The sequence below is a fragment of the Pseudopodoces humilis genome, chromosome 7 (assembly GCF_049639895.1).
Source record: "Pseudopodoces humilis isolate 2021_Gansu_Grassland_sample_001 chromosome 7, ASM4963989v1, whole genome shotgun sequence".
Classification (NCBI taxonomy): domain Eukaryota; kingdom Metazoa; phylum Chordata; class Aves; order Passeriformes; family Paridae; genus Pseudopodoces; species Pseudopodoces humilis.
Genome location: NC_142206.1, coordinates 4,682,807 through 4,709,915, shown reverse-complemented (window position 1 = coordinate 4,709,915; position 27,109 = coordinate 4,682,807). Strand labels below are relative to the sequence as shown.

General features: G+C 35.3%; 1 protein-coding gene across 1 annotated transcript in view; it reads left to right on the top strand.

Annotated features, from left to right (window-relative positions):
- ANO3 (anoctamin 3) overlaps positions 1-27,109 on the top strand; it is a 126,275-nt gene that overhangs the window by 43,742 nt on the left and 55,424 nt on the right. The window contains exons 4-7 of the mRNA XM_005529077.2: positions 4,972-5,108; positions 18,453-18,605; positions 20,323-20,423; positions 24,216-24,260. Coding sequence (XP_005529134.1) covers positions 4,972-5,108; positions 18,453-18,605; positions 20,323-20,423; positions 24,216-24,260 — 436 coding nt within the window. The remainder of the gene's footprint in view (positions 1-4,971; positions 5,109-18,452; positions 18,606-20,322; positions 20,424-24,215; positions 24,261-27,109) is intronic.

The following is a 27,109-nucleotide window of genomic DNA, read 5'->3' as shown; positions in this document are numbered from 1 at the left end:
CCCTTGTCTCTGATTTATAGCCTTCTCCTTATTTGCAATTCAGCCTTTTTAATACATCAGCAAGATGCTATTAGTTGGCTGTACTAATTTAAAAATGTACTATAGTTGCTTTGTATTGCAGTACTGCAAGCACATAGTCTTTTAAATGTAAGATTTTGTAAAAAGATTGATGTTTAAATCTTTCTCCTGTTAGTAGATACTCTGAAAACTCTCATAAAGAGGTCATAAAGGGATCATGCACATAGTGTTTGCTTCAGTGAGAATATTTTACCTGAACAGTGTATTGGGTTTGTGTGGTAAGCGTTAGATAGCTGGGTGAGGCTACAGGGGTGGCTTCTATGAGGAGCTTCTAGAAGCTTCTCCTGTGTCTAGTAGAGTCAATGGCAGCTGTCTCCAAGACAGACCTACTTCTTGGCAAGGCTGAACTCATCAGTGACAGTGAAGTGCCTCTGGAATAATTGTTTGAAGAAGGGAGAAAAAAAATACACAATGGTGACTTCAACTGGAACAGAGATTATCTTGCAAGACCATGCTGAGGTAGGCTGTGCCCCTGCAGCCCATGGAGGTCCATGGTGGAGCAGAGAGGCACCAGGAGCTCATGGAGGACCCCATGGTGGAACAGGTTACAGCCTCAAGCCTGTGGGAAGCCCATGGTAGAGTAGGTTCATGACAGGACCTGTGGAGAGAGGAGCCCAAGCAGGTTTGCTGGCAGGACTTGCGATCCTATATTAGGGCAGTCTTTTCCTGAGGGACTGTACCCCATGTAAAGAACCCACACTGAAGCAGTTCATGAAGGGCTGCAGCCTCTGAGAAGGACTCATGTTGGAGCAGTTTATGGAGGACTGTTCTCAATGGAGGAACCTCATGCTGGAGCAGGTGAAGACTGTGAGGAGTTCCCCCTTAAGGAGGAAGGAGAAGCACAGTGTGTGATGGATTGACCACAACTCCCATTTCCCATCCTCCTGTGCTGCTCCTGCAAGAGGAGATCAAGAACTCAAGAGTAAATTTAAGTCCAGGAAGAGGGCTAGTGGGAAAGTTTAGCTTCATTTGTCATTACTCTCCTCTGAACTTACTGGTAAAAAATTGAGTTTTCCTCAAAGAATGTCTTTTGACCATAGGGACTATAGGGATAAATAGGGACTGATCTCTCATTGTCCTTACCCCTGCTCAGGAGCCTGTTGTATTTGTCTCTTCCCAGTTCTGCTGAGGTGTGGAGTGACAGGATGTCTTTGGTTGGTACCTGGCATCCAGCTAGGGTCAATCCACCACAGCAGACATAAAAAAAAAAATTCTGCAAGGTGCTCAAAACTAAAATATGAGAGTGGTTAAGAATGAAGGCAAATGTCCTTTTGATGTCCTTGTTGGTTTGAGGATATAGGCATGAACACACATGACTTCTATCCTCTATTTCCAAGTCCCCACTGCAGCAAATTTTTTTATTTTTTCCACCAGTTATGCTTCTCCATCTCTCTTTTCCTTTATTCTTTATATTTCTTGAGGTTTTGCACAATCTCAAAAATTTTAAGGTAACTCAAGATATTCCATTTATTTGGGCATTAATGTAGGGAGGTTTTTAACCAGGTGTCTCCCCCAACAGGTCAGATTTTTTTTTTAATTTTTATTTTTGGTCCTGCAGTAGAGGAGAAATGGAAAAGTGCTTTGCTAACACTTATTACCCTTTTTTCTGATTTTATAATATTTTTACATTGGCTAAAGGTTTTTTGCCTTACTGAATTATTAACTGCAGTGTAGATTAACTAGAAGCTAAATACAGCACATCTGCTCAGCTGATGTATTTCAACACATAAACATTGATCCTGGATATTTTGATAGAGTAATATTTTAGTGATTAGACCCACACAGTTTGAATCAGATCAAGCTCTGTAAGGAGGAAAATTAATAAAATCCAACTAAACATGCTCAATAAAAAAATTGTAGGGGCTTGCAAATCCACTGTTACATACAAATGGGACATTCCTAGCTCATGTCTTTCAGCTGTGCCCAGCAAAACACAAATGGGGTGGCATTTATTAACAGCAGCAAAGAAAACAGAATCATACAATGGTTAGGGTTGGGAAGGACCTCAGTCATGATCTAGTTCCAGTTCCCCTGCCATGGGCAGGGACACCTTGCACTGGACCAGATTGCTAAGAGCCCCATCCAACCTGGCCTTGAACACCTCCAGGTATAAAAAGTCCACAACCCCTCTGGGCTGGGCACGTGAGTAACAGCTGAGGTCTCGTTAGGACTTTCTGTCAATTGGTGTAAAAATCCTGAGCTTCTACAGCAGTATGAACTGGATCTTTTCTTCCTCATGCTAGTTTGAAAATAAACCCATAGGAGAAATGATCCCCACACAATTCCCTTGAGAGGGATTTCAGGTCAAAGTTACAATTTAGTAGAAAGATTACAATAAATGAAATGATACAGAAAATCTGGCTTTGACCCACAAATTCAGAGTACAGCCTGTCAGCCTGTGGGTCAGGGTGGTGGCTACAGTCCAATTAAATAGTGATTGCAGTCCTGTGGAAGTGATGGTTGCAGTCTTGTCAAAAGTGGTGGTTCTTGTGGAAGTTCTGGTCCAGCCCTCGCTCCCTCGAGTGGTGATGCTGGGAGTGTCCCAAGTCCCCTGTTATAAATGCTCAGGTCCCAGCAGGAATGCTCAGTACCTCCCCCAGGGTGGAGAGTTTCTCAGTGGAATGATGTAATCCTATAGGATATTTTTTTGAGTCCTTGGTAGTCATTGCAGCTGCCTGTTCTGCCAGTGCCATTCAGTTCATTATGGCCCATTAACACACATGACCCCCTCAGGATGGGTGGGACTGTGCTGCTGCTTCTCTGGAGGGAGTTATCATGGCTGAGTCACTAGTGTGGAGAAAAAGAAACATTGCCCTGCCTTTCCCAGTTAGCTCTTTTACCTTATTTAACACCCAGTTGTAGCCTGGGGGGTTGGGTGAGCATTGGGCATCTACTGTGAACAGCACATCGTTAACATTTTGTCAGGAATGATGTGTAGGGGAGTAGAATATACAGTTTGCTTACACCCCACATTGGCACTCTCCTTCTGTAACCCAGGACATTCCTATGGCTGCTTGCCTACCTAGTTTCTTTTCCAAGGTCAAGGAGACTACTTGTGATGGTTGCCAACAGAACTTATCCAAGAAGTACAAGAATAGAGAGCACTGGCAGCTGATCTCGACAGTAACAACCAAATGGGTTGTCATAGGCCAGGGAAGACATGATGGAAAATAAAAATGCAGTAAACAGTAGCTTTCCCACAGTGCTGAGATAGAGAGAACTTCAGGCAGTCAAACTTTTCTCATGACGTTTTGTAGAGCTGCAGCCAAATGAGATCTATGTTTTAATTAAAAGATGGATACTTATACTGCATATCAAATAGTCCATATCATTGCTTTTGGGATAAATTACATTAAAAACATCCTTGAGCAGCACAACTCAAGACACAAGATCCAGGGATGCTGTCTTGGTTGGCATCATGGCAATCCCACATGGAAGATGAAATACACAACCAAATAACAGAGATTATGGAGGAAAGGATGACATGAAATAGTACTACTTTATAGTCAAACATGATATAAAAATGTCATAGAAGCTTAGAAACTGCAGTTATTGAAGAAAGTCCCAAGGACTAAAATCACTGTGCATTTAGTATGAAATTATCAAGGGAACATTTTGTATAAACATTGTGTAGTAACTAAAATGAAGATGAAATAGTGCTCAGTAAATGTTCTGGCTTTTAATATTCCATCTCAGAAATGCGAAATGTTTAGGCTGCGTGAGATAATTGTGGTTAATTTTTTATTTTTTTAAAATTCCTGTACTATTTAGTGTAGAGAATTTAACTTAACAACTTCATGAAAGATACTTAAGTATTGCAGATGAACTTTTACGAATTTAAAATCCATGAAATTCAAGATTGTGGCTCCCACAGCAACCACGACTCTTTTCTTGGCTTCTGGTTAAGGTTTTGAATTACTGAGCTAAATGCTGTTCCTAGTCCACCTGACTTTTCCCATGTTGATGCAAAAGCTGAGATGGGAACTTGACTCAGGATTTGTGGGTAAATTTTTTGTCTGAGTATGTTTCTTTTTCCAGTTTGTCCAAGATAATATTGTGTGGCAGTGATTATTCCATCTTTTTAATCTTAAACATATTTTTTCAAGACAGGCCATTTTCCAGCATTCATTAAAATGTTACAGGCCAACACTGGACAGGCATTGCCCTTCATTCTACTCCTGCTGGGTGTATAGGGCAAATATTGTCATGATTCTTTGATGGACAGTATGGGTAAGCTCTGAGGCAGGTCCTCAGTTTCCTGCAGCTCTCTTAGGGCACTCAGCTAAGTTTTCACAAAAACTTTAGCTGTGCAATTTAATTTAGGCAATTCAAACCAAATCCAATGACAAGACGAAAACTTCCTTCATGAAAGGCCTTCTATCTTCTACCACCACCACCAGGTATACACCAATTAAAATGTCTTCTGAAGCACTTACTGCAGTATCCTAATGTGCAAATTTTCAAATGCTTTATCTGCATGTGTGTAGGGGAATTGGGCATTTCTTGTTGAAATCTAAAACATGAGATGTTACTTTGGTCTCCAGGGTGTGCCACCTATTTGGTGGAATATCTTAAGCCTCAACAACTGTGAGTCAAGCAGTTGAATATTCATATTACTTTGTTTTTTAAAATTACTGTGAAGGAGGTTATCAACTTTTTTATTTGAATGCTAATAAAAAAACCATTTCTATAGACCTACAAAAAATAGCAGTCACTTCTAGCTTAAGATAAACATGATAACATTTCAAGTATAAAGCTTTATCAGGAAAAGAAATACGTTATTAAAAAGTGTATACATAAAATGAATATTCAACTGTGGCTGTAATAATGCTGTTTATTTCTGCCCACTATAATCTAAAATGAGCCCATTGTTTTCTTCTGGTTTTCCTTCAGATGTAGGAAAGGACAAAGATACATATACAGATGATTCAGAACATGGGAATTATGATGCTCGTACAGATCAGTCATTGCTTATTCAAAATAAGCTCACCAGGCAGAAAACAGAACCTCGAACTAAATCATCTTTAAAGGTAATGGACACAAAATTCTATGAAATTGTATCAACTGTCAGAATGTGCTTAAGTATTTTTAAAATGCAATTTTTAAAGCACTATATATGTTGCAGCCTAAGTAAATAGGTGTCTCATGGTAAGAAATTTAGGTGGCTTCCAAATTGTTTGAAGTGGTAAAACTTCTAAAATAATTTTAGTTAATGGTTTTAATTAACTTTTGATTAATTGCTTTAATTAATCATGAGCAGTGTGTTAAGTCTTCAGTCACTTTCAGTTAGCATTTAACAAAGTTGTCATGAGCTGCTGTTGTGGGAACACAACTGCATAAAGTACTGAAATTAGTTTTGTTAAATTAAACTTGATATGCTTCAAAGAAGAAAACCTGAGAGAAGAGAGGTGTATTGTTGAAATTGGATACAAGGAGTGCAGAATTTATGGATCACAAGGTCATTTTTCAGAAACTAGAAGATAAAGAAGAGACTAAGTATGTGGGCTGGAAAGCCCCTCCTGAAAGAGAGATACTAAAATTATTAAAAATATGGACTAGTTAAGATGTGCAAAGAGAACTAAATAAGCAACAGAGGATAGAATATTAGTTAATGAAAGAGAATTATGTAATTTAGAACTAATGAACACTGATTTCTTTGCTAAAAATGTATAAATAGGTTATAAAGTTTTGTATCAATTTTTATTTGGAGGCTGGAATTTTGTTGGCAACACACACACCTCATCACCAAGAATAAAGTAATGCCTTGCATGCTAACACTAAGAAGACAATGTTAGAGGATTTTATTTATCCTGATGATTTTGGAGGGTGTTAGTAACAATATTATAGTTTGAGTGACAGAATCAGTGAATGGAATTCTCTGAACTAAAATCAAGCAAAATGTTATAAAATCAAGGATTCTTATGTTTTTTATTGACTCATCTAAGAGGCAGTAGCCTTCTCTCTATTAATTTATATTGCACAGAATTTAGGATATAGAATTCTGAGCATGGGGTGGAATCCATGTTATCTGGGAGGCCTCAGAAATTTTGAGAGTGTAGAAGAACTATGTTCATGTAGCAAATGGTCAGTCAAGAGTGATCTAGTTGAGTATAAGATCCTTCTAAGCAGTATCAAAATGATATCTAGACACATTGAATGGAAGATAGAATTCACTTACATATATGTGAGTGTAGGAGTATTTCAGGAACCTCAGCTAAAGCCATCACATCTCACCATGCCAGATAAATCTGGCATGCTATCTTGCTTAGTAATTACATAATTATACTATTCATTACAATGCATTTTTTCCAGCAGTTAATGCACTATAATGCCAAAGAATTATGATGGATTTTCTATTCAGAATGTGTATCTTTTTTTTAGTCATACTTTCAACTAGGAGACCCTTAATTCTCCTCTCCATTAAGCATAATTGCCTCCATACATATGACAAATGGCTTAACCTCAAGAAGTTCTGAATAATTTTCTTCTTCACACACTGGAAATAGTGAATTCTGCAGCATAGGGTTTTTTACCAGTGATTCTGTGATTCTTGGTATGTGCCTGTATGCATCAGTAATCCTGTATTACAAATCTAGTAATGCTTGAATTACTGTAAGCTTCTATCCTGTGTGCACAGCACGTGTGGTGTGTTCTTTATGAGACCATTATAGAGCTCTTTCCTGGATTTTATTGGTCACTTTGTGATTTTAGCACTGAATGCATACTTCATACTTATGTCATATAACAGTTCTAATGCTCATCACACTCATCATCATAACTACAGTATTCTGGAACATAGGTAGGTGTGACCTCTGAGACTTCATTTCTTAAGATGCTTTTAGAAAAAACTTTTATAGCAGTAGCTATCTACTAGTTTTTGAATAACCTTAGAGATAATTGTATTTACAGGTTGGAAATCTGTGACATGAAAATGAAACTTCAGGAATGACATGTATGAAATGTATGTCATATATATAACCTTTCCTGGGTTACATTTTCATGTCACAGATTTCCAACCTGTAAATACAATTTCCTCTAGAAAGAAAGAAAGGAATTAAGCTTCAGATGGGGTGAGAAATAAGGAGATACTTTAATAAGCTGAAATATTCTTTTTGCTAAAACTATAGAGATGGACAATAGTGTTCTGAAAAACTCCTTTAATTCATGAAAGAGTATTTTGGAGGGAATAGAGTATTTCAAAGTGTGGATTTAAGCAAATGGTGAAGTAGTTGTGATCTTATGTGATGCTAGAACAGAAACAGAGAAGTGAGAGTTGTTGAAAATTTGTAGCCTTTAAGAGGCAAAGAGAAAACTTCCGTTTCCAGAGGCTCACAGAGACAGATGAAGAGAACTTTTGCCTTTGAATAACTCATCCTTAAAATGACACCCCTTGACCCATGACCCATGACACACTTCAGAGTGATGTGAAATGGGAGGAGAAAACTGATGACAGAGTTTACCGGGCAGCTGGCGTCAGAGAAATAGAAAACCATAGGAAAATGGTTTTCTTGTGAAAAACTCCATAGATTAGCAGAAGAGAACCTTTTCTCTACAAAGACTGATGAAGAGACGATAGCAAAGTTAGGACTGTTTTAGCCACCAAGGTTTTTTTGTCTCTATGTTGTCATGTGAACGAGAGAATAGTTGGGTAGTGGGGAAAAAAGAGTTCTGGAAAGTTTTATTCTGGTTTCTTATTCTTGTAGTTTTGTAAATAAACTTTCTTTATTCCTTTTAAGTTTTAAGCCTGTTTTGCTCTTGTTCTAATCCATATCTCACAGCAAGAAATAAGTAAGTTTTCTAGTGATTTTTTAGCTAATGCTTTAAAACCACAACACTTTCAAAGTTTAAAGAGGAGTTTCACGTTTGTATTAAATTGAAACAAAATATGCTTTTTATGTCTCAGTCTTTGTATGTACTGACCTACTGGACAAATTGTTTCAGAGTTTAAGGACAGTCTTCTACAGGTGTATCTGGCTTTTTACTTTGACAATTCCTTTTATCACAGCACTACTCTGGAAACTTCCCTCTGCATTTAGAGGGACTGTTTTTGCAAATGAAGTGTTTTGGTTTAACCCCAGCTGGATTAAACCCAAAATTCAAAACACAGCCCTGTACCAGTTACTGTGAAGAAAATGAACTCTATCCCAGCCAAAGCCAGCACCTGAAGCAACCAAGCAGGATTCTTCTTCCCTTTACCTTTACCTGCTTCCACAGGAAAAAGGCAAGGGGAATTTAGATTAGTCTTATATTAAAAAGAAACACTACTCTTCTGCCTTTGGATTATTGTAGAAGTCTCTGTGGCAGTTAGTTTAAAAAAAACCTTAGGGAAACTTCTTCCCAAAATGGACACAAAGCTAGCAAAAGAATGCCTCTAACTCTTTCTGAGACTGCTGAAAGCACAGAATACTGCAGTACAGCTGGTAAGTACTCTCACAAATTTGAAATGTAAACTGATCTGTCACAATAAAAAAATCTCCTCAGTCTGACCAGATAATGAGAAACACCTTGGCCAGGAGTACAAGGATAAAAGCATATTTTTCTTCTCTTCTTTTTAATGTTTCTAATTTTGGCTTGTTTTGGAAGACTTGTGTACTTGAGAGACTCAGGGAAAAATTGCTAAAAAATTTGTTTGCACTTACTTCTTGGTGCCATGTTCTTTCTCAGCAATAACCTGCTTGAATACTTCAGCTCTAGTGAACATGTCTTGTGGGCATGATGAAAGCCAATACACATTTTTTTTCAGGAATTATTTAGTTCCAATTACATGCATGATACCTCCATAAATTTGATTCTTGTTGCTGCATTTTAAAGCTTTGGAAAATCAGATAATTTTCTTATAGCAACCAGTTGCCAATGTATTCATCTACTTTTCTTGTTTCCACGATTATGATTTATAACTCTAGTTTCCTATAGTGTAGGTTGGTATCATTTTAGAATCCACAAATTTCATATTGAAAAATTGTGAGTCTCTCAGACCCATGAAAAAGCTGTCATCGTTATCCGTCTCTGCCAACTCTTCATCACCAGCTGCTCGTGAAATTGCATAGAAAATACGACTTCATGTATGTGATTCTGCCAAGGGGTCTGACAAGGAAGAATGAGGCCAAGTGTCTGTTGAGCAAAAATTAGTAGTGTCTGCTTTGCAAGGGAAATGTAGAAAATGAGAAGGTTCCTGAGTGGAAAGCTGATACTTGAAACGTTCCCTTAGGAAAGGGAAGCAGGCTTAAACAGACTTTATCACTTGAGTGGAAGGCAACATTTTTCCAGAGAAGCAGCAAAATAGCAGCCAATTCTTTACTTTTTTATTGCTATTACATGTATAGTGGCAAGATTGGAATATTTGAGGGATTACACTTCATTTCCTTCCATTCAATACATCACTGTTTCTTTCTTTGAGCTAATAAATTTTGTATCTTGGTATTGCATTTTCCTATCTGGCAAGGTAAAGAAAGGATTTTTAGAACAAGGTTCACATTATTATCATCACTGTGCATTTAGGAACTATGAAGAAATGCTACCTATACAATAGCCTAATTTACTGCCTTTTTCTGGTAGTCCAAAATGCAGTCTAATAACACAGAAGAAAATAAAGCCTAAAAAAAATTATAACAAATAAAATAATTATCCCAGAATGGAAGGATGTGGTAAACTGCAGCAAAAGTTGACTTCATGTTTGTGCTTTTAGTGCTTGGCTTTCATTTCCTGTGAGATTTTGTTTGGAAAAAAAAAGCCAAAAAAAAAGCTCAGAAAATATTTCAGGAAATTCAGGGTAAGTAGCAAGTAAATGTAACCTAAAACCAAAAATATTTCAAAATACACATGTAAAGAAAAATTTTCAGTGGTTATGTTATGCTTCTTAAGACCTCCCTATTAGACCTCAAGAACAAATAGAAGAGGTTAAATATTAAAAAGCCTCCTCCTATCTCCAAACATCCTCCATTGCTACTCCCTCATATGGTAATATTGAACAGACCTCCTTTAAAATTTTTGCATATCACCTAACCCACTCCTTTCCTGAAGTCAAATATATTTTTCATAATATATACAAATGCATTTTTCACACTTAACTCTGTAAGTCCGAATAGAATATAAATGGAAAAAATGTCCTCTGTGAAGAAGCTAAAATAATTGTTAATCTTTTACTTTACTCATAAAAAGTTGAACTGCAGTTTAATTAGGAGGGTCAGATATTTCTGGAAGTCTTTGTCTCCAAAAAAAAAGCTTTGTTCTGCACAGCAGTGTAGTCTCATAGAAATATGATAGCGTGGGTAATTATGGCAGCCTGTCATGTTGTCTTTGATGCCCAAGATAGTTTGCATGTCTTTGCATATGCAAATATGTCCCCAATTTTCTTTCCTAGGTTATTTGCACAATGCTAAACCAATATACACTTAAAATCATCAGCCTGTTTTTGAAATGGTTTATCCATTACCATGGATAATTTTGAAATGGTTTATCATTACATACACAAAAAGATGAAGTCTAACTCAGATGTCTGCTCAGAAAATTTCACATAAAGCATGCCTTAGATTATTCTTAGTCAGAGTATGTTTTTAAAATGTGAAAAATAGGTCCAGTACTATTTAAAAACACATCTAATTCCATATAACTTAAGAAGTCTATAAACTTATTGAGGTCCCAACTTTGATTATTAAACATCCTGAAACAAAGCAGGCATTATTCAGGTATCCCGCTTTTGTTCATGGGAATAAATGCACTATAGTTAGCATCAGAGATGTATTTCTTTTCAGAAAATACTTAAGGTATAAGTTGAATCATAAGGTGGCATCCATTGGCATGAATATTACTGAAGATGTTAATGCCAAGTTCATGGTAACAGTATTAGGGAGAATTAGTAATTAAATAAATGAGGTGGTTTTCATGAATCAGCCATTAATCTTTCAACCTCTTAGCATCTTGAAGAACAATAAATTACATTGAAAGAAAGTTTTCTTTTATAAGAGAAAACTCATTCTACTCAGAGATAGAACAGGAAAGCTGTTCTTGTAGATTTCAGTTTCAGGTAGTTGCCATGCTGAAGAAATTACCAGATCAGACTTTACCTCTGTCAAAATTCCAGCTTTAGTTCTTCAGTTGTTTACGTGGCTCCCTTTGCTCACACATGATTTAATAGCCCTGAATTAGTCCATTGTTATCTCTGAAAGATCTCCTGAAAGCATGAAGAGGTACAGAAAACTGCTTTTCCTTGACACACCTCTGGTAACCAGTGTGTTTTTGCATTTGAAGTGTCTTTCTGCTCTTCTTACTCCTCTGTTCTGAGCTGATTTTCCTTACAAATGTACAGAGTGATAGTGTATATGTAACTGTGTGTTTGAGAGTATACATATGCATAGATATATATGTATATGTGTGTGTATATGTACACATATATACACACACACATATATATGACAATCCACACTGTCCTTTTTGGGCTCTAAGATACCATGCCAACATATAAATGTCATTTTATGGTGGTTTTTACAAATCTCTAAGTGTCAGCAGTACATCAATGTTTCTATGAGGAAGCTATTACATTTCAAAATCTGCTTAATTGTCCTTGCTCCTTCCTCTGTTTCCTGGTTCTACAACTTTTCCCTATGTATTTGTCTCTAAAAAATGTTACTGGTGAGGTGGTGCTATGATGGAGTGGTGGTGTTGAGACTCAGTGCTTTGATTCAGTACTTGCATTTCCAGTGGCTGAACCATTTTTTCTACTGGTAAATTCTTCCCTTCCCTTCTCAGAGGTTCCTTGGGGAAAAAAACCCGAGACACTTGAGTAAGTCTCTCTTTAGTATGTTACTTCATTATTGGTAAGCGTTTAATAATATTTTTCTCTAGCACATTTAGCATCATAATTCATGAGCTGTCTTAGGAAGGAAATTAACTCTGTTCCAAACATCATCACCATGACATAAAAAAACTTTGAGGAGAGAAATTTGCCAAATTTAGGGTGCATTTATAGAAGAAGACTCCTGAGGCCCAGCTGTGTACCCATCTATCTTTTAGATCCCAGGCACCAGACTATTGGTATATTTACTTTCCTTTATATAATTTTACAAATGTAATCCAAATGACACCACCCACACGGAGGAAAGCTAAACTTCATTCTCTATACTGCAGAGACAAAATAAACATATTTTGCTGTGGGAGCTGAATTCTTGTGTAAGTTGTCACTTGTTTAAGTGAATGCTCCTGTTGCTGGTTCTGACTGACAGTTGATGTATTCTGTGTTCGTACAAATGTGAAACTTTTTAATATTCTTTTTTGCTAAGTGAATAACATTCCTTGAAGCCAGAAGCTGAAATACACTCTTCACTGTCTGAGCTACACCCCACAGTAAAAGTTGTTTCTCCCTGTTCTGGATAGTTCATTCAGAGCAACCTGCTCTGGGCTGGGTCCCATGGGCTCTGTGCCTCCTGCCAGACCAGCACTCGTGCTTTTATTGATGTTCTATTTATATATTTATTTAGATAACTACTGAATATGAGTGTAGTAGATGAAACTATTTTTTAAATATGCTCTTAAGCAACTAACAAAGTAAATGGGCAGCAAACTACTAAGAGATGTTGGGAAAATACAGTCATCAGCCTCTGTGTTTATATGTACAGATCTACAAAAGATGTAGAAGTCATGCTCATTTTCATTTCCATCTCTGGAACATTTCAGGAAACTGTAAAGCAAATAATAAAATATAATGATTAAAAGTCTTGTTCTCAGCTTTTCATTTAACATTTATATGTGAAATAATGGTAATGAAAACTTTATATGTGAGACAAATGACTTATACCATTTCTTTCATGTCAGACTTGATTTACTAGATGTTGTTAGTAGGTTAGAATATATCCATTTATTAAAATGAAGACATGTATAATCTAATAATGCAATGATTCCAAGGCTAAACTCATACTGAAATACTTCTATTATTTTTCCTGAATAAAAATACCCTTTGTCACTATTTCAGCCACAGCCAATAATGACATGCATTTAAGCAGACATTAAGTTCATCAATCAAATAGGCTGAAGAAAAGAATCACAGGTTAGAATCTCAGTTGTGTGTATCTTTCACTGTATATAACAATGCCAACAAAATTTAAGATTCCTCAAATTGCTGTTTACCTCATCCCCTAGGATAAATAATGCAACAAGAACTGCTAAAGGCTGTTTCCAAAAATTGGTCAGTGGTCAGAAAAGTAGGAATTAACACTGCAAGCTTGAAAGGACAAAGGTGTCTTTGTATTGTGAAGGTGAATGTGTGGGTGTTTATCTTTTTGCTTTGACTTGAATGCTGTTAAGTGTGGCTGAATATTGAAATCTGGCTTCAGTCTACAAAATAGTCTATTTTATGTTATTAACATAATAAAATATTATATTATCCTATTTCAATATATAGCATATGCATAGTAGCATATTAGTATATTTTTATGTAATAGTATTTAATCTACATTCATATTTTATGTTAATAGTCATGTCTGACTAGCTAATTGTCAAATTTAGTAAAAAAGTCTGTTGTAAATGGAGGAATGTACATGTTTGGGAAAAGAGGAATAGTGATTGCTTTAAACATAGTGATTTTTCATTTTTATAATATACCTTAGGGGTACAGAAAATTTAAGGGGATATTAGAGTAAAAAAGTTTCATCAATTTTATTAAAGTAATGATAAGTTTCTACACAGCTTAAGAAACTATACATATTTAATTGTAGAATTAGAGCCATGAAGCATCAAATAAAGCAAATTTGTCCCAAATTAAAAACAAAGAAGAGCAAAGCAGTTCTCCCAGAAATTAGATGTGGAAAATCCTTATCAGAGGTCTTTTGGGTTTTAAAAGATTGTATGGATTTGGGGGCTGCTGGACAGTGTGTTACTGAGGTAACACATTGAAATGTGTTTTAATTTCATTGAAATTAAAGTTGCATAGAAATCTGAGCTGACATTGGCTGAACTCTGGGCAGGTGGTAGAAGGAAATATCCTGTTTTTTAGTTACGTGCTCTCACCTAGGCAGTACCTTTAATGTATAAACAAATTGGAACCTTTCATAGTGGTTTGAATGTACTTGATATTTAACTGTTGCACGGTTTAAGCTGCAAATATGTGAACAAGTGGATGGGAATTTTCTTAAAATTCATTAAAATGTAAGCACCTATAGAGCTTTTGTCAGCCTTTAAGCCTTGCTGTTATGTTAGTTTTGAGGAGAGTTGTCAGTGGTGGAATGAAGGTGAAATAAATGGTTCCAACATATCCATTGTACCTTTGTGTGGGTCTCATTAACCTCTAAATTTACATAAGTAATGCATATTGTTCACTATCTTAAACTTTTTACCCTTATAAGGTGGAAAACAAAGAAAACATAGTATTAAATTAGGATACAGTGAATACCATGTAATTTACTCTTATATTAATCTAAAATTTGCTCCTGTTTTGAGAATGGTTTCAACTCACTCTTTAGAAATATTTGTTTCTATGTATGGGGTGAAAAAATGATAGAAGTTTAATTTACAGATCAGAACAATAGAGACATAAAAGAAGTTGAAATTGTTACAATTACTGTGAATTGGGCTACTTAAATTAAGTGAGGATAGAAAGATCAGTAAACCAGATGTTCCCACTTAGTAAAAAGGGCATTACTAATTAATTAGAATCTGAAAAATAGTTTATTGAAAAATCCCTCCATGTTGGCTAAATCCAAGGAATTTCTTTTTACACAATTGAATGGAAATATAAACTCCTTTTATTATATAGCTTTGGTAAATATTTGCATTGTACTTCCACCTGTTTTTTTTTCCTTGAGCCAGAACTCCTTTTCCTAGGATAAATTGGTCAGTGTGTTTTGCCTTGTGTAAACCAGTTGAATGATAGTGGCAGTGTTTTGAATTTTACACTTTCAGACTTCAAAGCAGAGTGCCATGTGATTTATTTAACTAACCACAAGCTATGAAGCAACTAAAACTCTTGACACATAATAAAAACAAGAAACTGCAGCAGATCTATAATATCAAAGCCTCAGATAATAGTTTATTCTGATGTAAAGAAGTGTATAATAATTCTGCATAATGAACAAGCTTGACTGAAGTGGTACCTCACAGTCTCACGGTTGAAGTTCTTCTATTTAAAAACTTTGAACAAGATGAAGTTAAATTGTAGAGTTTACTATATGAACTATATTGCAGTACTCTAAAAGGAGTTTTTCAAAACAAATGAGTTTTCATATGTGTAAATGTAAGAAAGCTTAACAGATGGATACTGTTTCAGAAAATCTGGAGGAGTAAGGTGATGGAGAGGATGGAGAGGATAAGGGAATGTTGAATCTTAAACAGAGTAGAGGAGAATAAGATCTTTGCACAAAATATTTCTTCTGATGCTTTTCTCCTTTTCTGATCCTTTTTTCTGTTGAAAAAGGTGAAAGAATGGTTTAATGTATTGGTCTAAACCAGCAGATAAAGAATAAATTATCTGTGTCTGAATGCCCCCTGTACTAAAAGCTGGTTCCTTGTGGTAGGTATAGATAATACACCCTGACTAACATGTTTAATTGAAATTACTGCTCCCTGTTGTCCTTTCATGTTATGGAGCTCCTTCAGATCAACTGAAAAAACCCAACTAAATCATCCATACAAATCAACCATATAAATTCTTTTCCTGATACTTAATTGCTTAATTAATTACTATATTACTGCTAATATAGATGGTCAGCATTGGTTGTGAATAGCACAGAAGTGAAACTAATGGTGCCAGTAGCATTAAAGTGAATCAGTCATGAAATCAGTGTAGTATAGGCCAGGCTCACTGCATGGATGTGGTAAGTGGCTTTACTATTGCACTTCTCAACCTGTGGGGGTTGTTTCACTGAAAGTGGTCTGGGATGAACAGGGATAGAAGATTTCTTTCTACTGTCTTCACTGCTCATTGTGTCTTTAACATTGACCCCAAAAATTTCTGTTTGATGTTGATGAATCTGAGGTCATATTTGGCTACTGTCATTAATCTGAGAAATAAAGCATGTTTTTCTAAGATTGAAGAAAATCAGATGTTTCAGAAATAAGGAAAGAAAGACTAGAAATAATAATCCAACAAAAAGTAGTAGAAGTGTATTACAAAAGGTAGATGTAATTTGCAGCATGCCTGTACAGAAACTGAATGAGCAGAAAATGTATTAGAGAAGTTCCAGATCTCCCCTTTGGGGGAGTTTTGGCCAGGCTTTTTGTATCTGATTGTGCATAAAAGCAGCCCTGGTCTGGTTTTGTAAAATACTTGTACAGGAATCTGTATTTAAAATTAAAAATTGTTGAAGAGCAGATTGGTTGCTCATGTCTCGAACCTGAAAAAGTTTGTGTTTTAAAAACTTGCATATTCAAACTTGCACTTTTGAACCTTCACTCTACTACCTCACCTTCAAATCTCTGCATCTTACAGATTTAGATAATTAAATCTGTAACATTATAAAAAATAATAAAGAATAATGTTTTTACTACCATTCCCATTCAGAATTCTTAGAAGGGGTGACAGACCCTGTATTCATTGCACTAACAGTCTTGGTTGACACTCTCAACTGCCTTAATTTGGATTTCAGATATTATTTATCTGAATATGGAGAAAGATCTTGAGGTGATGGTGTGTGTTCTAAGAGGGAGCCAGGGCACAAGGAAGCTGGAGTTATGAGTTTGGAGAAAAGGAAGCTCAGGCAGAGTGTTACTGCTCTCTACAACTACCTGAAAGGAGGTTTTAGCCACATGGGGGTCAGTCTCTTCCAAATAACAAGTGATAGGACAAGATAAAACATCCCCAAATTAAACCAGGATGTGTTTAGATTGGCTGTGAGGGAAAATTTCTTCACTGAAAGGGTGGTTGAGCATTGGAACAGGCTGCACAGGGAAGTGGTGGAATCCCCATCCCTGGAGGTATTTAAAGATGTGTAATGTGATCCTTGGGGGCATGGTGTAGTGCTGGGTGAATGCTTGGTCTCAATGATCTTAAAGGTCTGTGATTCTAAATTGAAGCTTAATGTACTTAATGTTCCCAGGTATAAGATGGTACACTCCTTTGTAATGGTAGATGGTCTGAGACAGACTGGTTTTGTTTCTTATTTTGGGAGTTAAAAAAGCAGAGAAGGAGGAAGGATCTTGTTAGAATGCTTTAGGTTTTGCAGACTGAGGAGTTCTCAGAAGTGCTAAATGTGTAGAAAGCTGGCAGTGAAAGATGTGGGCGTAAGAAAAACATTTCACATAGAAGCAAGTGAGCTGGTATCCAGTATTTATAATGCTGATATCATGCACTGATACATGGTTCTATTTATGAATAGAGAGTGTCCCTATTGGGTATAACTCTGAGTATTATAAATTTCATATCTAAATAATCCAAATAGGAGTCCTTTCTTCTCTCTAAAGCTACCTGAAATGAGATTGTAGCATGATGGGGGTTAGCTTCTTCTACCAGTCAACAGGACAAGAGGAAATGGCCTCAAATTGCACCAGGGGAGTCCACTCAGATTGGACATCAGGAAGAACTTTTTCACTGAAAGGAGTAAGTTAAGCATTGGAACAGGCTGCCCTGGGAGGTGGTAGAGTCAGCATCTCTGGAAGTGTTCAAGACATGACTGGATGTGGCCCTTAGTGCTGTGATTTAGTTGTCAAGGTGATATTTGGTTGGACTCAGTCATCTTGGATGTCCATCCTAACCTAATGATTCTATGATTCTGTAGTCTGTCACCTGTTGGTTTGGTTTCTGTTCTGAATCATGCAAAGCACAGAGTGCAAAAATAGCTTGCTTTAGCAGCAGCAGCAGCATGCAAAGCAGGGTTTTCCATATCAAGGTCAGGTAATTCCTTGTCTTTGCAAGCATGGTGGGAAGGAAGTAATCAAGATTTAAACATTACTAACATGGTATTGAAAAAGCACTTCAACTAGACTATCCATGCAACCATTCTGATCAATAGCATTTATTTTTTAATTTTTTAGATTTATGTCTGTCTTGGAAAAAATAAAAATATGTTCATTCTATAAAATTTGGACAAGTACAAAGCTGAGAAAATTGCTTTAATTGACTTGACTGATTTTTTCTTTTTAATTCCCACTTGAAAGTAGGGATTAACAAAAGTTCATATCAATACACACCATACAAGAGTTTTAAGGTTTTTGCACAGCTGAAATAACTGGAATATGGGTGAAGCTATTTTATTTTGTTTTGTTCTAATTAATTTACAGTCCTGAGCAACTGATGCGTATCACTTTTTTGTTCTGAATTTGATGCATATTCCTTCTTCAGATATGTGGATATTTTCATGGTTTAGGAAGTGCTGTATTATATACAATTCATGATGGGGCTCTTCATCTTTATAGGTGCTATATTTAGAGTATTTTTCTTTAATGTTTGCTAGAGTGATGCCATGGTATCATCAGGACTCTTCTTCAAAGATGGCAAAAAGCGTATTGACTACATCTTGGTCTACAAGAAATCAAGTCCACAGGTAGAAAAAAGAAGCACATTTGAGAAGAATTTGAGAGCAGAAGGGCTGATGTTAGAACGAGAGGTGAGTCCTGTAGCTTATGTGGCATAAAAAATCCTTTATAATACTATCATACTTTACTGAACTGATAAAAGATTCCAGACACAATTACAAGCCTTTCCAGACAGGCTGCTCCCATCATCTGCTTAACTGTATTAAACTAATAAAAAGAATATTTTCATAGTGTGTGTTTAAAATTATTTGGCAATACAAAAGATAAAGAAGGTACACAGAGGTGTAGTGCAGTACAAATGGAAAAGATCCAGCTTCTCACACTTGCAGAACAGAAGAAGCTTCAGTAACCCATGTTGCTGCTTTAATACATAACCTCTATGTCTTTCAGCAGAATGCCTGATGTTAAATGTCTCACTGTTTTTCAAGGGGTTAAGGTTGACACTGTTCTGGTTAACCCATGGCTAGTAATAGCAGTATTAATATAAAAAATGAAAGAAAATAGAGCCAGGGAAAGGAAGACAGCCTTGGATTTTTGCTGTCTCAAAAATTACTTTAAGAACAGGTATATATTTAGTTTATTCTGATGTAAGCTCCTATTGTTCATGTGTGTTTTGTTTTGATTTTTCATCTCAGTAGAATTGTAATACATGTTCTGTGTTTAAGCAATGAGCTTGCAAGTTATAGCTCACAATATATAGCATGTTGAATATTCATAAATAACTAACCTGACTAAAATATGGTTTTAAGGCTTTTAGGAATTGTTACAGTGTAGTAGTAAAAATATCTGGTTGTCTTCCAATTTGAATAAATAGTAAAATCTTAGCTTTTGTCAGTCCAGAATTATTGACATTCAGAAACAAATGGTTTTATAAGACCTGAAATGTTTTGTTTTCCACAAGTATTTTATTTTAGCCACATCTTTTGAGAAAGTAAAATATTTGAGCTAGTAGTTTGGAACTGTGATATGACTTGATGGAACTGATCGGTAAAATTGTAGACATTTAAAGTGTTATTAACACTTCAGCTACATTTTCTTTTACCTTTACTTACCAAACCTTGCAAACACAAGTTTTTGGAGGCTTTAATCCGACTCAACTCAAATATCAAAATATCTAGTTATAAAATCTCAAGCAAATACATCTGGGGGAAGGGTGGGGAACTGAAGTGTTCATAAGAGGAGATGAATATAGAAATCTGTAAGGCTGGAACTCTTGTTTTATGTACAAATAAATCAGTGATGAAAAACATTTGTGTAGAGTACACATTGTGATTTTATCAAAAAAACATCTCAGTTCATGCACATTTAAAAGTTCCCAGCAGATATCTCAATTACTAAACCATTCCCTTGAGTTACTATTTTGGCAGAGTGCAGCCTTCTCTCATCTCTTTTCATGTCTCTAGCAGCTGACCACACTTCTCCTTTAATTTGAGACACACTGAATGGTCTTCAACCTGCTTACCTAAGGTGATTTTTTTTAGATTTAAAATTAATTCTATGTAAAATTTATTCCATGTAAAAAGGTGTTGCATAAAGTCTTTACTTATGTTCATGACCAAAGATCTTTCCCTACAGATTCCTTTTGTCCCACTAATCTACACATACTACAGAGTTTGTAAGAGAAAAAAGGTTGCTGATTTTCCTTTGTCCAGAAGAGCATTTATTTTCAGAGCTGCGTGCCCAGTTTGGGCCTAAAATTAGAATTTGACCGTGAAGAATGCTTCTAGAAGGGTGGTTGCTATAGGTTTAAATTATTAATATGTATTTGCATGTTACTGCTCTTTACAGCCAGCTGTTACCAACAGTGATATCATGTTCGTTAAAATTCACTGTCCATGGGAGACATTGTGCAAATATGCAGAAAGAATGAACATCAGGATGCCTTTCAGGTATTGTGGAAACTATTTTATGAAACCTATAATTTAGTGATTCATATTAAAAGCTCATCGCTTATTTAAATCTAAAACGCAGTCTTTACTGCTCTGTAGCCAGGCATGCTTGTATTTATTTTAGTGATGTGATAGGGAGAGAGGAGAAATAAATAGTAAGTCCTGTTCTTTCCTCATTTTCACACAGTACTCTGTGTTACTTGTTTTCAAACTTGCCTTCTAAATCAAAGCATATGTCTTTTAGAAAACAGTAGTTCACACATTGTTTTGGATGTTCCTGGCAGAGTTTCAGATATTCTCCATCTGAGCTCAATCAGATAATAAACTTCTCCATGATTTTAGAGTTTTTCTTAAGTCTTACTGAGATGCAAGTGAAATGACAGAAAAATCTAGTGTCTTCTATGTCTCCAATATAACACATATTGTCACAATTTGAGTAAAATTAGGTCCAGTAGCTTTCTTTAGGAAGAATAATGACTGAACTGAGTTCCTTGTCTGAATGCAGAACAAGTCCGATTGTATGCTTCTGCAATAAATATTTGCTATCAATTTGTGGGACAGGTTAATATTTCCTGCAACAATACATAAGTCTTTAAAAGAGAAAATGTGCATTTTCAAACTGGTTAATAATATTTTTAGAGAGAGAGAAGAACATGTACTGTGCTAACTAGATGCTAAAGTTGTGTGACTCGTGGAAAATGCCCTTGCAGCACTCTTTTCTCACTCAAACTGCCAAGTGCTCAATGTTTTATGCCGTTGGCAGTGTGGCTCTCTTGCACTGATCCTAAGACAGAAACAGTGATTGTGAAGCATCCATTGCTCAAATCTTGCTCCACATACCTAGTTCTGTAATGAGTTTTCACATCATGCCATTAAGCCTTCAAAATAAGCTTTTTTCCATAAAAAAATGTTTCCTGAAACAGTCATCTTCCATATGTTTAAGGATATTATTATAGTGCTATTTGAGTTTATCTGTTTATCTTGTTCAAAAAAATATTTATCAGTATATTAAATATAGAAGTGTTTATGCATGGGTATACACACATAAATAATCTAAATTCCAATTAATTTTTTTTTTTTCTTTTGATACATTAATTCACAAAATTGTGTTTTAGAAATGGTTTGAATTCTTCATAATTTTAGTTCACAGATGCATAGTGCTGTCAGAACAAAAAAGGCTGACTTTTGCAATCCTTGTTTCAAATAAATCCAGACTTATTTGGAAGGCATTCTAGGTCATGTTTGTTTGTTATGTTATTAAATGACATATAATTATATTCTCTTTAGTATTTCCCAAAAGTGTCTTTATTCCTGGACTGTTGCCTTAGCTTCTTTTTATCCAATTCATTTCAGTCAACCAAAAGTAGATAAAATACTAAATTTTGCAATTTCACCTTTTGGGTGGTTTTGCTGTGCAATGAAATACATATATTTGGGAAGAAATTTTTCCACCTGTGCCTCCATAATAGAACTGTGAGAAATAGTAAATTAGTCAACATTTCTGTAATATTTAAAAATACTTTAATAGAAATTAAACGAAATTGCAGTTTAAAACTTGTGTGAATTTTTCAGTATATTTCTTGAATTTCTATACCTTTTAAAACAGAAGACTCAACACAATTCTGTTATGAACACAAACTGGATGTAGCAGAACTGAAGGACAGTCTGCCCTGTTTTGCCAGCAGCCTTTCTAAAGTGTCTCCCAACAGGAGATGAGCAGTTTTTCATTATACCTTCTCCATTTATAGAGGGCTGTGCTTTAGAAACTTACTGAGACAAAGTTCAGGTTTTCATCTTTGTTCATATTTACCCAAATGGCTTTTTCATGGGTAATTTCTCATGGATATATATATATATATATATATATATATATATATATATATATATATATATAGATATAGATATATATGTATATCTACAATCCTCTAACAGCATTCTGTAACCACACCTCGTATAATTTAATTATGTATCCTTTTAAAAACACTTGTGTTTAGAGTGTTGAACTTGCTTTTTTTAATGAAACCTTTCCTACCTGGATGGTGTACTGTTTTCCTGAGGTAACCTCAAATCATCCAATTCTCCCACAATTAATGGTTACTCAGTGAACTAGAGTATCTTCCTCCCAAAAATGTTTAGGTCATCCTTAGGTAGATTTAAGTAGGCCTAAGAGGAGAAGAGAGTTGGACTTGATGTTCTTTGTGAGTCCCTTCTTACTTGAAATATTCTGTAATTCTAAAAAGAAAATTATTTCTCTTAGGCTTTATCAGTTTTATCAGTGGTTTCTGACTGGTTCTAATATATAGTTAGAGGACAGATAACCTTCCCTGCAGTATTTTAATGGAGTATACCCATTTGCTCTTGCTGTCTTGCAAAATTTTGACTTTTAGTTATGGTCACTATAAAATATACCATATGCCAATATCATATATGAATAGCACATGAAGAATTAAATTCAAACCTTTTGGTTTCATTTTGCTCAATCAAGGAATCTAAACAAAATCAACAGAATTATTATCACACTAGTTACTGCCCTCTGTTTCTGAAAAGTAAAAATACTTCTGAGATTCACCTACAGCCCCAGAACTGTTTTAGCATTGCATTATACCAAAATGTGTTAGCAGATATATATGTATCATACAGGTAACATAGATGGAATCTCAGTGTTTCAATTGCAGAAGGAAATTTTTTTAAAATTTCTATAGACAGTGTGTAGTAATCATTATTGTCTTGTATATAAGGCTGATTTTGCAATGCTACTTTACTTGGAAGCATATGCATATGATTTCAAACAGGGTTTGCATAAGCATCAAAGTTAAATCATGACTGAATTACAATTTTTTAGCTTTTATAGGTACTTTTGCTAAGGACGTGGTCTGTCAATAGAAATACAACTACTATATGTTTCCAGAACTGAGACAAAGCTTTAATTTTATTTGTCTACAAGTATCTTCTGGCACGTAATTATTACTGTTTCTGTAATTTAGCTGAACTCCATCTGTACAAAAAAAATAAGGTAACTAAAGGGAATTAAAGAAGGCTTTTGTTAAAAAAAAATAAATCTGAAAACCCTTTAATAACACTTCATTGCTCCATTTACAGTTCTGCCTAGCAGTACAAGTGTCAGGCTGCCAACAGTCTGCAGATTGGTAGATATAGAATTTTCCAATGGCCATGTATTTTCCAGGCAATGTGTCTTTCACCCTCTTTTTAATGCATTCATTTCAGTGGATCTTCAATGCCAGTAATGTACTTTAATAAATCTCAAATACTGCCCAGGTGTGCAGTTGCAGATCTTGCTAAGTCCTGAGGGATCTGCAATATCAAGGCATTTGTGTGGTTAAAATGTGATGTGAAATTATGGGAGGAGGCCAGAAAACCTGAAACTAGATATGGAAAATATAACCATGCAGCAAATATGTCTCCATTTAATTTCAAAACAACTGTTCTCAGAAGACTTTACTGGGAATTTCTGGTCTTGTTTCTCTAAGTGTCTATAACCAGTGAAGGGTGGAGAGAAAAGAACTGTTAAGTGACTTATTGATTAGCTATCATTATTGTCAGTAGCTACAAACCTAAAATGTAATTTTAAAACAAAGGTAAAACTGGAAAAAATGTGAAACCATGTTATTGTAGTGACTTTTTCTATTTCAGTTGCCTTTTTAAAGTGTATTTCACCATTTTGTCTATGAAAATGTTATGTTTTAAAATGTCTAGCATTCTTTTTTAATGTATATGTCCTTTTCAGCTGTCTCCTGCTTGATTAATCTCAGCTGATTTTTGCTTTTCTTTCAGGAAAAAATGTTATTACACTGACTGGAGGAGCAAAACCATGGGCAGGTTGGTGGGTGATATGTAGCTTCTAATTTTGTCAGATAGCCATCCTGCTAAAGAAAACCCATTTGCAGTTGTAAATTTATCCGTGAAACTTGGAAAATTAAGATTTATTTTCCTGAAACCTCAAAATATGTCAGCTCAAAGTGTTAAAATATTCATCCATAACAAGGTGCAGTACTTTAAAGCTTTGCCAGTTCTCTGTTTAGAGATGTAAAAATATTTATGCCAGGGAAAGAAAAAAAACACCAAAAAAAACCACCAAACTGAAAACTTTATCCTCACAGCAATGATTTTATACCAGATCTACCTCTGCCTTTATATCTGCTGACACAAAGGCATACTTCTTCAGCATGAAGGATACTTTTGAGTGTATTTCTCAGATTCTGGCAGTCAGCTTTTTCCTTAGATATGCAAACATACTTTTTCTCCTGTGTGTCCTCATCATCAGGAACAAATCAATACCACATGCTGAAGGCTGCTTTGAATTTTTATTTTCTGGCTGAGAGAGTAACTTGCAAAACTCCCTTGCAGCTTGCTGCTGCTGTTAGTATTTTTGTCAGGCAGCAGAAGGGCACAAGAGGCTCTAGGGGCAGGTGAGAGGAGCCTGGGAGTGCTAGGGAGTGAGAATGGGGGATACTGAGCTGTAGCTACTACCCATCACTTTACTCAGATGTAATTATATCTTGTAAATCTGAATCCCTGGTGGAAAAGATACATGAAAATATTTCACTTGAGGGAAATCTCCTGGAAGAGTTCCCTATTTTCTTGAGAAGGATCTTGAGATGAGACTGCTTTTGATTTGGGTTCTCTTATTGTTACTTTAGATGATAAAGAGCTCTCATTTCTCTGGGACAGTTTAGGGAGTCTCAACAGTTTCCAAGATGATCAGCTAGCAGCAATAGAATGTTGAATGGTAAAGTGAGAAAACTTTAAACATATAAACTAATAAAATATGTTGAACTAAATTAATTTATAACATAGATTTACAACTGTTTTTTGTCCTCTTCCTGGTTCACATGCTTGCTCCATTTTACATGCATTACGAAAAGTCTAAGTGATATGCTTTTACTAAAAGGTAAAATCAACAAGCTTTACTTCAAAATTGTCTTATTTCATCTATAAACCATCTGGTGAGTCCTGGATATTACATAAATACTGTTTTCCTTATTTAGAGGGACAGATGTCTGAGAGATGCAACTTAAGTTGCAAAGTACCTGAGAATTGAGTATTAAGTAATTTTCATGCCAGATTTATTTTGTATTTGAGATAAATGCTTTTACCTGTGATTTCCTTTGTGAGAGTTTGAGTATGAATATTTTTGAATATTTTGAATATTTTCTGGTGCTTTATATAACTGCACAAAGGAAATGTGTGAAACAGAAGAAATAAAGAAAGAAGCTATATTTAAAATTTAAATATATTTAAAATTGAAAGCTAACTCTTAAAACTGCTGACATACACATAGCATGCATACTTGACAACTGTCATTGTTACCTTGCATCTTAAAACCTTTCAAACAACTACTTCTTTGTGGTTTATTCAATCTCTTGTTAAAAATTCTAAGTTGAGTTTATATGAGCTACAATGAAGAACTGTATTAAAAATCTTGTATATCAAAACATTAAGGTTATAAAGTTTCTATAATTTAGGAATATCAAGTAACCCTAGTATATTAGACCTGCTGTGACATGTACACTTCTCTAACTTTGTTGATACAGTTATATGATAGATATATATGTATCTATAAATGTTCTTTAAAAGGTCTGCAAAAGATTATTGGGTGCCTCAATGAAAGGACAAGGAAAATGTAATATTTAATTTATTTTACGTGGTATCTATGTGGTGTCTTTCTATTTATTTTTACACCTTTAAAAAGCCCATAACATTGTATTTAATTCCATGAAGCTTGATTTCTATCCATAGAATCACGCTATAGAAATAAATTTGTCATATTCATTATAAGCAATATTTGGAAAGCCTTCTTCTTCTCAAAAGTACAAGTAAATAGGGTAGGTATCAAAAACTATCTTAACCCTTAGATTGAAGACTGAATAATCTAGTAAAACTGTCTTGTAATTGCCACATTCAGCCTGCTGATTTCATGCTGGTAAAGGATGGCATCAAGGAAAAGAAAATGGAATGATAGTTGTCTTAGTATGCAACTTTACCCTGCCCACTAAAATGTTAAAATCACTTAATACTTCTAAGGACAGAGAACCAAAATTGACTTTGTTTGGCACCTGACCTGGAGTAATTTTGCTTTGCAAAAGGACATTTAAAATCTTTTAGATTTCAGTCTGCATGCTGAAGTGAAATTGCTGATATAATTCCATTAAACAGAGGCATTATAATTTTCTTCTTTTTTTTATTGATGATTGTTTCTGTATGTTGAATCTCTCAACCCTAACCTGCTTCCCATTAGAGCACATGGAAACACACCATGCCCATGTAACTTGGTGGCATATAGTTGACACTTCTGGCCAGTCTTGAGAGACACAAACACCAAGCAAATTACTGGGTGATGGTTGCTGTCAAAACTCCCTAACATGACTGGTGAAGTTGCTTAATTCTGGTATCTCATACCATGAGTTTAGACATCTAATGCCGAGATAATCTATATACGGTGTTCCTTTGCATTGCAGTCCTGGGTAAATGTAATCTACAAGGATTTTTGGATGAACTTGTTCTGCAAAAAAATATTAACCAACCAAATAAATCAGAAGGGTACAACTGAGAATGAAAGTTGAACAAAGCTGAAATTACGAATGTCTTCATAAAATATTAAATTGTACAGCTAAAAATGAAACACACATGAATTTCAAAGTACTAGCCCTTGGTCCAAGGTGCATGGT